General features: G+C 39.9%; 1 protein-coding gene across 3 annotated transcripts in view; it reads left to right on the top strand.

Moving 5' to 3' along the window:
* THOC2 (THO complex subunit 2) overlaps positions 1-13,033 on the top strand; it is a 97,704-nt gene that overhangs the window by 13,836 nt on the left and 70,835 nt on the right. For all 3 annotated transcript variants that reach the window (XR_010919703.1, XR_010919704.1, XM_067548189.1), the window contains exon 4: positions 2,065-2,116. Coding sequence is in view for 1 of the 3 variants with exons in the window: in XM_067548189.1 (XP_067404290.1) it covers positions 2,065-2,116 (52 nt within the window). In the remaining 2 variants the exon portion in view is untranslated. The remainder of the gene's footprint in view (positions 1-2,064; positions 2,117-13,033) is intronic.

Below are 13,033 nucleotides of genomic sequence, written 5' to 3'. Positions count from 1 at the left end.
ATTATTAGTGACAAAGATTTTAAGATTTCATAGTTGACTTCTACCATTTTTAACTCTCAAGAGAGTACAGTTTTCCTTTGCTAATCCAGGCTCACTGGTGGGTGGGTGGGTGGGTGTGTATATTTTACATTTAAAGTCTACTTTGTGTCATCAGTTGTGAAGAGACGGAGTGAAAACATCAATATAACAAATATAACTTGTATACAATTATAACTATTGTGCCAAGACAACTGAAAAGAATATGTTGGTGATGCGACATCTTTCCTGCTAAAGTGTACTGTAATGAATGAAAATTTCCCTAGGCTAGGTTAAAAGCATTATTCATGGAAAGTATATTGAGGATCATTGGGTGAAAAGCTGAAGAGAGAAACAAATGTTTTATAGACATACATGAGTGACTATAGTATTCAAATGCAAGCTCATTCTTGACTGGAAAATTTTGATTTTTTTTTAACTTCGTAGTTCTTTTTGTGTATTTGCAATGCTAGCATAGCCTTTCAGTTTTTACAGTCAGTACTTTTACTATAGAAAACATTTAATCTCTCACTCATTTTTATAAGCTTTACTATCTTTTTTCAACGTTGAATGAACTAGCCATTGAATTGAACTAGCTGAGTAAACTGAAATGACGAAGTTATTCCTTCTGCACTTCCTGAAGAGACTGTTGCTTTCAAAAGCTTATTTAGCACTTCAATAAATTCTGGTTCTCAGATACTTATCCAATGATTTCTGTAGGCTACCCCCAACAACTTCTACCAGTTCAGTAGATTGAGTGTCATTAAGCTCTGAGGGCAGCAAACACACACTGTTTGAATATTATATTTTTAAAAATTATATAATAGATTTAAAGTAAGTTCAGTCCTTAATATAGGTTCTCAATTTCAAATTTAAATGCTTTTTCTTCTTAAAAATAAATCTATTTAATTAAAACAGACTGATTTTTTTTTTTAATTAAAAAAAAATTGAAAAAAAATTCTTCCGTGATTCATATGGCATTCTTTCCACGGTGCGTATGTTAGGGTGAAACAGGAACCGCAAGATCTGAAGATACTGTGTTGTTAGTGTTTGGGTAAAAAGTGTATGGTGTCAGTTTGACAGATGATTTGTTACATCAGTCATTTCTTAAATTCTCTGATATTTAACTTTGAAATTAAGGGAGATAAGGCACAAATGGAATTCAGGGTATCTGCATTCTCTTGACTTAGGATAACTGACTGCTGTTTGTGCCTCTGAAAGTCTTCCCTTTATATACACCACTTCTGCAGGCAGTCACTGTTATTGTTAAGAGGTATTCAGTCACTTTAACTTTTTTGAAATGCGTGTTTGATATGTATAATTACTTAAAACAACCCCTCCCCACACATTAATGCAATATTAAGGTTGGGATTTTACAAGTGCAAAAGTCAGTAATTTAAAGTGTTTATGACACTATACATTTTTGGATAATTATCAAGATGAATACAACTATCAGTGGGTGTGGTTAGAACTGTAAATTGGGGGGGGTTATGTTTAGGAAAATGAATGTACTGTTAACGTACAGTCCATTCTTAAAATTTTTAATTTGATTATTAATAAAAACTGTTTCCAAGTTAGCTAGTTTAAAGTATTCTTAAGATATGTTATTTAAGCAAGAAAAGACTAAAGATTTTCCTGAAGGCATGCAGAATGTCCTTTCTATTTAACTGTGTATCACGGTCACTACTCCTTAGAAAAACAAAAAGAACCCCAAACAAGTTAATTGAATTTTAATTGTGCATCTAAAAAAAGCATCTTTGGGTTTGATAATAAACAGAAAACTTCATTCCAAAAATTGTTTGGTAAACTGTTGTAGAAGCACCTGAAAACGGACTTACAATGGATGTATCTTCTCAGCATTTCTAATTCAGTGCACTTTAAAAACTTATTCCATACCCTTAGACACGAGTTTTACTGTCATCAGGATTCTTCTTACTGGATTTTTCTCTCAGTACTTTTCAGCTCACTTGATGATAGTTTCTTTTGTATTTTACCAAACATATCAGGCACATTAGATCATTAAACCACTGTGTTTTTTGTTTTTGTTAGGAATTTCGGGATGACATGCCCTCCATTCTTGCTGATGTATTCTGCATATTGGGTAGGTTTCTTTCTTCCTTTCTTCATTGGAACAGATTATGGGAGGAGAAGTATGTGTTCTATCCTATGAAAATCTTCTTGAAATTCCAAAATTTTACAAAAACTATTTTTTAAATGTATTTGAATGTAACCCGTGTCATAGGAAAGCAATTTCAATGTTTGTAGTTTCAGTAATGCAGTAATATATAGTACAATATAAACATACACAGTTCATGATTATTTTGCATTTGTGTTTATATAAATGAGTATATAAGAGTAGTAAAAATACTTCTTATGCCTTACCAAACTATATGTACATTGTTTAGAAGTCTAAGAAATTGATGATAGTTACAATCTGTCATAGATGGGTATAAACTGTTCAGGAAGGACAGGCAGGAGAGAAAAGGTGGAGGAGTTGTACTGTATGTAAGAGACCAGTATGGTTGCTCAGAGTTCCAATATGAAACTGGAGAAAAGCCTTGTTGAGAGTCTCTGGGTTAAGTTTAGTGTCAAGAGCAACAAGGGTGATGTCATGGGAGGCATCTGTTATAGACCACCAGAACAGGAGGATGAGGTAGATGAGGCTTTCTTCAGACAACTAGTGAAAGTTTTTGGATCACAGGACCTGGTTCTCATGGGGAACTTCAGTCACCCTGACATCTGCTGGGAGAGCAATACAGCAGAGCACAGACAATCCAGGAAGTTTTTGGAGAGTGTTGTGGACAAGTTCCTGGTGCTGCAGGAACCTACTAGGGGTTGTGCTTCTCTTGACCTGCTGCTCACAAACCGGAAATAATTGGTAGGGGAAGTAGAAGTGGATGGTAGCTGGGCAGCAGTTACCATGAGATGGTAGAGTTCAGGATCCTGACAAAAGGAAGAAAGGAGAACAGCAGGATATGGACCCTGGACTTCAGAAAAGCAGACTTTGACTCCCTCAGGGAACTGATGGGCAGGATCCCCTGGAAGGCTAATATGCGGGAGAAAGGAGTCCAAGAGAATTGGCTGTATTTTAAAGAAACCTTATTGAGGGCTCAGGATCAAATCATTGCAATGTACAGAAGAATAGCAAATATGGCAGGCGACCAGCTTGGCTTCAGAAAGAAGTCTTTGGTGAGCATAAACACAGAAAGGAAGCTTACAAGAAGTGGAAGCTTGGTCAGATGACTATGGAGGAGTATAAAAATGTTGCTTGAGTATGCAGGAGTGAAATCAGGAAGGCCAAAGCACTATTGGAGTTGCGATTAGCAAGGGACGTGAAGGGTAACAAGAAGGGTTTCTACAGGTATGTTAGCAACAAGAAGAAGGTCAGGGAAAGTGTGGGCCCCTTACAGAATGGCGAGGCAACCTAGTGACAGATGATGTGGAAAAAGCTGAAGTACTCAATGCTTTTTTTGCCTGTCTTCACAGACAAGGTCAGCTCCCAGACTACTGCATTGGGCAGCACAGAGCAGGAATGAAGTGAGCAGTCCTCAGTGCTGAAAGAACAGGTCCAGGACTATTTAGAAAGGCTACATGCACAAGTCCATGGGGCCGGATGCAATGCATCCGAAGGTGCTGAGGGAATTAGCTGACGTGATTGAAGAGCCATTGGCCATTATCTTTGAAAAGTCGTGGTGATTGGGGGAGGTCCTGGATGATTGGAAAAAGGCAAAATTAGTGCCCATCTTCAAAAAAGGGAAAAATGAGGAACTGGGGAATTATAGACTAGTCAGCCTCACCTCAGTCCTTGGAAAAATCATTAAGCAGGTCCTCAAAGAATCCATTTCGAGGCTCTTGGAAGAGAGGGAGGTGATTAGGAACAGTCACCATGGATTCACCAGGGGAAAGTCATGCCTAACCAACCTGATTGCCTTCTATGATGAAATGACTGGCTCTGTGGATGTGGGAAAAGCTGTGGACATGATATACCTTGACTTCAGCAAAGCTTTTGTTACGATCTCCCACAATATTCTTATCAGCAAGTTAAAGAAGTATGGGTGGATGAATAGAATATAAAATGGATAGAGAGCTGGATAGATCATCGGGCACAATGGGCAGCTGGTAACAAGCGGAGTGCCCTAGGGGTTGGTGGTTGGGCCCATTTTGTTCAACAACTTCATTAATGATCTGGAGGAGGGGGTGGATTGTACCCTCAGCAAGTTTGCAGATGACACTAAGCTGGGGAGAGTGGTATATATGCTGGAGGGTAGGGATTGGATACGGAGTGACCTGGAGAAATCGAAGGATTGGACCAAAAAAAATCTGATGAGATTCAACAAGGACAAGTGCAGAGTCATGCACTTTAGGACGGAAGACTCCCATGCACTGATACAGACTGGGGACCTACTGGCTAGGCAGCAGATCTGCAAAAGAGGACCTGGGGGCTACAGGGGACAAGAAGCTGGAAATGAGTCAATAATGTGCCCTTATTGCCAAGAAGGCTAATAGCATATTGGGCTGCATTAGTAGGAGCATTGCCAGCAGATTGAGGGAAGTGATTATTCCCCTCTATTCGGCATTGGTGAGGCCACATTTGGAGTATTGTGTCCAGTTTTCAGCCCCCCACTACAGAAAGGATGTGGACAAATTGGAAAGAGCCCAGTGGAGGGCAACAAAAATGATTAGGGGCCTGGAGCACATGAATTATGAGGCGAGGCTGAGGGAACTAGGCTTGTTTAGTCTGCAGAAAAGAATGAGGGGAGATTCAGCCTTTAACTACCTGAAAGGGAGTTCCATGGAAGATGGAACTAGGCTGTTCTCAGTGGTAGTAGATGACAGAACTAGGAGCAATGGTCTCAAGTCACAGTGGAGGAGTCGAGGTTGGATATTAGGAAAAACTTTTTCACATGGTGGGTGGTGAAGCATTGAAATGGGTTAGCTAGGGAGGTGGTGGAATATCCATCCTTAGAGGTTTTTAAGGTGCGGCTTGTCAAAGCCCTGTCTGGGATGATTTAGTTGGGTTTGGTCCTGCTTTGAGCAGGGGGTTGGACTAGATGACCTCCTGATGTCTCGTCCAACCCTAATCTTCCATGATTCTATGATTTGAACAGGACTATTATGCAGCTTCCTAGAACTAGCAGGGTTGAAGTTTCTGCCATTAGTATTAATGCGGAATGCATTGGTGCAGTGTGTCATTTCCAGAGAACAGAGGTGTATTAGTGGTTTTAACTGTTCAGTATTTTTAGCTGAAGGTTTTTTGTGAGTTTCACACAAGGCTCTAGACTTCATTTGCCCTTTATTATAGCTTTGTGGAAGGCATTTGGGTTGGAGCTGTGGCTTTTATTTACAAAAATTCCTTTCAGAACTCTCAATAAAGGGAGCAACTGACATATGTGCATTTCTGTCCTCATTATGCAACCTTTACTCACCCCAGTAGTCCCATGAAAGTTGATGGGACTACCCGCACAAAAAAGTTGTAGAAGCTTGCTCGTAAGTATGAATAACAATAGGTTGTGACTTAGCAAAAATAACTATAATTACAACTTTTAAAGAAATTTATAATTTCATGGGTAATTATAATTGTTCTTTGATTTTTACAAATCTGGATTGTAAATGAAAATGGTAGCTTCTTTTTTAGCAATGTACTGTTAGTGAAATGTTACATTTTTTCCTATTGTTCAGAAATACATCATTGCAACTGGATAGGCACTGGAAGAACATTGAATATAGATAAAAGAAATAGTTTAAATATAATCTACATGAGGAAAAAGTACACATTATTATTCTTTTACAATGTATAAAGTTGACCAAAAATGTTGTTTTCCTCTATGTACTAACATTTCTTCCTGTCTTTTTTTACAATAGAAAGATGTCATGATTTACCGTGTTTGAAAAATTCAATAAAATATTTAAATTAAAAACAGCCTATATTATATATAAAACAAACTAAGAATATAGTTACAGGCATAATGTATATGCATATATATCAGGAAAAACAAACACCATCAGAACACAGTTACTAAAAGCGTACCTAATTCTGGAGTCAGATCCGTGTGGGCAGACCCCTGTGCCTTTGAAGATCAGATTTCTCTAAGAGGTTCAAAGTGTACAAAATATAAATATGAAATGGCATAAATCACAAGGCAAAGTATATTGTGTTCTAGTTTTTTAGTCAAAGGATGAACAGTCATATCTTTTAGGCAGTTGATGCAGAAACTAGTATTTTTTATAAAAATGGTGCTAACTGAGCTATGAAAAATTGATTATGCAAGAAAACTCAAAAATCCAGCAAGATTTAAGATCAGAAGGAACATAGCCCACACATTTCAAAGGAATATTCTTTCTAGCTACAGTGATAGCAGTCAGAAAAGCTGTTTCTTCCTATACCATCAAACATGTTAGCCCTGCAACTTGATCTGGTAGGAATGCTTTTTGGCAGGAAATCAGATGTATGTGTTGAATTTTATATATATGTATTTTGTGAGGTAAAGATTCTGAAAAACAATTTTAAACTGTAATTCAAAAAATTGAATTGAATTGAAATGTGGCTTTAGTTGAAGGAATGATCTTTCAGTTTCATTTAACTAATGAGGGATAGTGAATCTTATCTTAAAGATCTTTGAGATCTTGTCATCCCAGGATTTTATAGGTTTTTACCCAAAACTGCTTACACCAATGAAATATTGGTACAGCTGCTATCGTTCGGATTAGCAGCAACATTTCCTCTGTTATCGGTTTGATATCAGTATGGACTACAAACAAACACTTGAAACTATTCTTTATCTTCCTTTTCCGGATTTGTAATCACATTTATACACATTTATGTAAACTGCTAATTTCCTTGAGGATACTGACTTTTTTCCCCTTTATGTTGGAGGACTCTAATATATTGTGCATTATTGCCAAAATCCTCCAGCAAAAATGTGCACATTTTGGACCTGATTTTTTTCTTATGTGGAGAGTAAGCAGAAACTTTGGGGTTGGGAAAGAAGGGGAGGAGCAATTTGTACATAAAGAAGCAGTAAATTAGCTGCACATTTGTCAGCTTTCTTTGCATATCACCTGCATGCTCAATAGTTGTTGAGAGAATTGTGGCTCAGGATAAGATAATCCTGGCATGGCCTAACTCATTTCTGAAAATGGGATACTTGGGATCATTCAGATTCTTCATTAGTAGAAACAAGGGATTGGCTTAAAAAAAAAAGATCATTTTAAATGTTTTGTGATTGATCTTACCCTAGTTTCTCTATTAACATAATTTTTATTGTTTTTTTTTTTTTTTTAATGGTGGGGATTGTGGGCTTTTTAATATCACTGAGTTAAATAGTTCTGGAATTTGTTCCTTTTAAAAACATCAGGGAAATTGAGGGCTAGTTTGTGAGTTAATGATCTGCCATTAGACAGGGGTTATGTATTGTTACACTGTCCCTAGAGCGGTTCAGGATGCAGATTGTGACTCAGTCTGGCTGCTGATCTGGGAAATGCATAAACTGCACTGGCTCTATACTCAGCTTAGTGTATGTTGGCTGACATGCTAACCTAACAGTGCTCTCCACATCTACAGAGGCTGCTTCATCTGGGTAGGCGGTGCAAGGTAGTAATGGGGCACATGTAGGGCCGTGCAAATGCGCCACAATCTGGTCCTAAATGCAAAACCTAGTATTTAATGCAGCATTAAGGAGGTTGAGAAATCGAATGGCAGGAAGTTCAAAGTTGAAGTTCTTCTTGCAATATTAACCAGACCCATGTTACATGATCTGTACTTTTAATGTCCTACATTAATAACACAAAATACATCACTATTTAACAAGACAAACAGATAGTATTAGGTATGTTCAAAGCAACAATATTGCAGAAGCAACATTAATTTTTGGATTCGATTTCTCGGCTTCAACGTTGAACTAATAATTTTTTTTATTCCATTTAAGTGATTAGTTCCAACTAAGGCCTAATCCTTTTTCTAATTCTAGATTTAAAATGTAGACGACGTATTTAAAAGGCATAAAAATTAAAGTATCAAAATCTGTTGAGTGTTTTTCCATAAACTTTAAAATGATTCAAACTTTACGTAATATGCAGACTAATTGCTCAGTTACTTAATAAACAAGCCATTATAGTTAACTGAGCACACAACTGATTTAAAATTCACATTAATTATACCACTGTATATTAGTTGGTAATTGCTACTAGATTTCTACATGTTATGGATAATAGAAAATATAGTGTATACTATATTTGAATAACTGTAAAAGCTGATAACCAAGAAAATATGTTCAAAATTTCAGATGCAGAGTCTTAAAGATAAATTATATAATTTTACATTCACAGTGTGTTAGAGCTCAGTTTATTTAAAAGCAGCAAGATTATTACAGATTTTTAGTCTCGGTGAATAAATAATTAGACTTTAGCTAATTTAAAATGTTGAATAAAACAATTAAGGCGCAGCTGGAAAGTCTGGAAAATTTAAAGTAATAGCTGATGCTCAGACTTCTTCCTTTTTTCACAACTGTAAGAATTAAAGATGCCATCTGTGCTTCAATCTTTGCTTTAGTCTGTCATAGACCATCACTCTTTTCTTTTCTTTTATAATAGAAGTGTAGGTGTAATATTGTTAAAAAAGTACTGTCACTCTATTCTGAGAAAACAAAATGTCAATGGAAGATAGAATTTTCAAGGAGAGTAGGCCAATACGTTTGTATGCTCCCTTTTAGTGAAAATGGTTTTATTTGTATATTGCTGTTATTTTAGAAATCAAACTTGTTCGAAAATGATTTATTAATTTGTAACTTGGATTTAGTTTCATTAATAACCTCACACCTCCATCAAAACAAAATATTTCACCCCCCTTAAAAAAATTATTTTCGGAATACATGATCAATAATTTTGTTTGGGTTCCTACAATTCCCAATATCATTTACTGTAGCCAACAGTCTTCAGGATAATAATTACTGTTTCCAAATCAAATTATTTTTGCGTAAGTGACATTTATTTTTAAAATGTTCATTACCTCATTTATTATCCGATACTCATCCACTGAGCTAAAAACTCCTCAGGGAATTCTGTGCCACTGTACACGTGCAGAATTCACTTTCCTTGCAGAAAAAAAGATTCTGCCGGGGGGCTCTGCAGTTACACCATTTGCCCACTAGGGGCTGCTGTGGTGCCGGAAGAGAGGGCAGTTGGCTCAGCCAGCCACTGACAGGGAGGGGGCAGCAGCTGTGTTCCTCACAGCGCCCTGCCTGCAGAGCCAGGATATGGGGGGATGACAGAGCGGGGCACACAAGATTGCTGGGGGGGGGGCACGTAGACCGAGGGGCTAGTGGGGAGTACAGGGGGACTAGAGTGGGGCACAGGAATTAGTGGGATGACAGCATTGAACCAGGGGCTGAATGGAAGTGAGGGTGCAGGTCCACATGGAGGTGGGGGAGGTAGTTGGGGCGGTGTTGCAGGGACATACAGGGTGCCGGGACACACACGGATGGGCAGATGTGCCTGACAATGGGAGAGACTAGGGTCTGTATGGGGGAGACTCCTCAATTCCCTAACGATTGCACTTACCCCCTAGTCCCATGCAAAAAAGCCCTGTTCTATACTTCACCCACCCACACCCAACCAACCTCGAAGTTCACACCCAGGTTCCTTCCCAGCAATTACTTCCCTCTGCCTCAGCTCATCCATTACCCTTAATTCCGCCACGCCTTTGCACTGCTTCCGAGGAGTGTGGGAAACACTTTTCTATATTATAGTTTAAATGAATTATTACTCAAAGTTCTGTAGTGACCGGAAAGGAAAGGAATCTATTTGTCAAAAAACATTTCCTGAATCTTTTTTGTTGTCTTTATTGTTACAGACATACTTGCTGACAAATATTTTGAAATAAATTGCCAAAATTATTGAAACTGGTGTGATTATATTGTGTTGTTCTGACAAATAAAATATGCAGAATTTTATTTGTGCGCAGAATTTTTAATTCTTTGGTGCAGAATTTCCCTGGAATTTCCCTGGAAGTAGTGTAGCTCCCTGACACTGCTGGCCCATCAGCCATTCAGGCATTTTCCTTAGGACTTGCCAGCCCTACATTGCTTTGCAGGGTAACAATAGGTGCGCCCTACACTTTATATCCCTTTTGAAGAGTGTTCCCCTATAGAATCTAGCTCCTGTCACTGGACACTTTCAGTATTACCAGTTTGCTGCTACCAAGGGAATAGTATACCTAAGGGGTTGGCAACCTTTTGGAAGGGGGATGTCAACTCTTCCCCCTGCCCCTCTCCCACATGCTGTGGGCCCTGCGCCCTGGCCAGGGTGTTATGTGACATTGGGGGGTGGGGGCTAAGGGCCAGTTTCCTTTCTTCCCTCCCTCTTCCCCCCCACTGTGGCAGTGGTGTACCTCGGGGGGGGGGGGGGGCACCAGCTGGGCCCTCTTCTGAGGAGCCGGCCTGCACTGGTCTCCCCAGTGGCTGCCTCTCTCCCACATGGGCCCAGCGGTGCCCTGGGTGGGGACGGAGGGATGCAGACCCCGCTCGGCTCCTGGCCAGGGCTGGCGGCCCCTCAGCCTCCACGTGGGAGAGGGGTGGGGTTGGAAGGGGAGAGCGGCCTCTGCTCATATCCTGTCCAGTGTGCTGACCTGGCCCCTCGGCTTCCTCCCGGCCCCCACCTGCCATGTAGGAGGGGGTGGCTGGCAGGGGGGAGCAGCTGCTGAGTGCCCCTGCTTTGGGACTGGGAGCGGCATGCGTGCCATAGGTTGCCAACCCCTGGTATACATGTACCAGGTTGTTTGATTCAATTGAATGTCAGCTCCAGTACAACAACATACCACTGTAACCTTATACTTGCTTTCACTATAAATAGATTATTAATAAATGTTAAGATTTTGAGAGAGTGAGCAAGGATAATAGATTCCAAATAAATTAAATAACACTTTTGCTAGACTGAGACTTTACTATAAAAAGCTAATCTTCCTAAAGCAGTTTCTCACCTAAGACCTTTCTTGCAGTGTTTCAACAGAGGATGAGCTCCTGTTTTCATGGGTATAACCACCCTACCCAATTACCCCCTCAAGTGCAGGATAAAAGATGGGTCTTGGTGCCTTATCCCCTGAGACAGGGTGATTCCCTGTGGTTTCCTTCCTGTGGTGCTAGCTCCAAGTTGTCTCCCATATTCTTGTTTGTTTCACATACCCAGTTGACCTGTTTCTCCTGTTGACTTTCTCATGTAAATGGAATTCTGTTTATGTTGGCTTTATAAAGCTTAATTTACTTTGGAGATAGGGATGGTCGAATATACATGCTTTTGTCTGACAGAGAACACCTGTTTGTCCATTCTGCCTTGTTACAGACTTAAAACATAATTTAAGCATGTATCCATAATTCTTTTTATCAGAGGTCCCCAAACTTTTGGGGTTACGCCCCACTCCCCCCTACCCCCAGTCCGCGCCCCCCCAGGAGCCACAATTGGAAGCTGGGGCCAGGAGCGGGGCCAAAGCCGTGGTTGGGGACCAGGAGCTGGGGCCTGGGCTGTGGCTGTGGCTGGGGTGGAGGCTGGAGTTGCAGGAGCGGAGCCTGCGACCGAGGCTGAGGCTGGATGGAGATGGAGACAGAGCAGGGTGGTGCTTCCTTCCCACTCCTCTGTGGGCCGGCCCAGATCCCACTGCACCCCCTAAAGATTTAGAGGGGCTTGCCCCACAGTTTGGGGACCTCTGCTCAAAGCTATGGCTTTATTGTACCAGAAGAGAGACTTTAATTAAGGAACCACTGACATAGTCTTCAAACTATGTGGTCATATATGCTATCTTTTAAAAACAATCATGCAGTTTATCTGCACTTCATTTCTCACCATTGATATATCTGAGTGAAAATAGACTTCCACCCTTTCTTCCCCCAATATGTATCCGTCATTGTCTTGCCTGATTTCAAATCCTCTTTTGGTGTGACACTTAAATACACAGGGTTTCTCATTCTTTTTCACTTTTTCATTCTTCATCCCAAATCCACAATTATGGAAAAGGAGATTCAGAAAAATGCACAACATTTTAATGGGGTTTGGGTAAAATGTATTGTTTGCTATAATAATACAGCGTGGGTGCACTATTACTTGTAATTTTTAGAACTGTGCTGGTCAGAGTACTTAAGGATAAATCTGTACTGAAAGGGGGATAACCTAGTAGACTTCAAAGATGACAGGATGTATGAATCTAAGATTGTGTCAATGGAAGAAAAGTCAAGAATGTGAATTAACAAAGAAAAATTGAGGATGAATTTCTGGTACTTCATCTCTATGGAATTATGAAAGCATGTAACAGAAGAGCAAAACACATTAAGGTAGTATTAATAAAGATCACAATGTTGAGGCAGTCTTCTAGTACAATTAATGAATACTCAGTCCAGACTATCAAATTGAACTCAGTAGATTTTGGCAGAGGTTTTGAAACGTTATATTTGAAGCTCCTGTTGTAAATGAGTGGGCAATCTGCTTGCACCTTTTTGGCATTTTCTCCTTGTTTCTGCTTTCTCTCCATTTTTCGATCGACTTTGTTTTTGCCCTTGCATTTTTCTTTAGGGTCTTCCCTCTTTTGCTCTCCCCTGCCTTCATTAATTAGAGGGATCTAAGATACTCTGGACAGGGGTAGTCTATTGGTTAGTGTGTTGTGAACTCTTTGCTCCTATAGGACCTGATTAACTGCCTGAATGGCTGTCTCATGTTACTACTTCAGCAGCTGACTCTAAGAGTGGAAAGAAGGAGAATGTGGAGAAAAAAGCAGAGGGAGGGCAGATCAATGACTTAGGGGAAAGAGGTAGCTTTTTACCAGCATCAGATAGAGAATGCTTATACAGTGGGAATAGGGCCAGAGTATGTTCGTTTCCCTACCTCCTGCTCCTATTCCTCCTCCTCCCTGCTGTACCTACTGTTGATCATAGGCCTCACTCAGACGAGCAGAAGGGCAAGAAAAAAGTGAATTTCTTTTTATTTATTCTTGTCCACCACTTGTTCCACCAGTGTTAGCAACCACTGGATTTATAGGTGT

Source organism: Emydura macquarii, unplaced genomic scaffold (assembly GCF_026122565.2).
Source record: "Emydura macquarii macquarii isolate MOO-44397 ecotype Brisbane River unplaced genomic scaffold, CSIRO-AGI_Emac_v2 contig_1253, whole genome shotgun sequence".
Lineage (NCBI taxonomy): Eukaryota > Metazoa > Chordata > Testudines > Chelidae > Emydura > Emydura macquarii.
The sequence above is the reverse complement of the archived record's forward strand: the minus strand, read 5'-3'. Positions and strand labels throughout refer to the sequence as shown.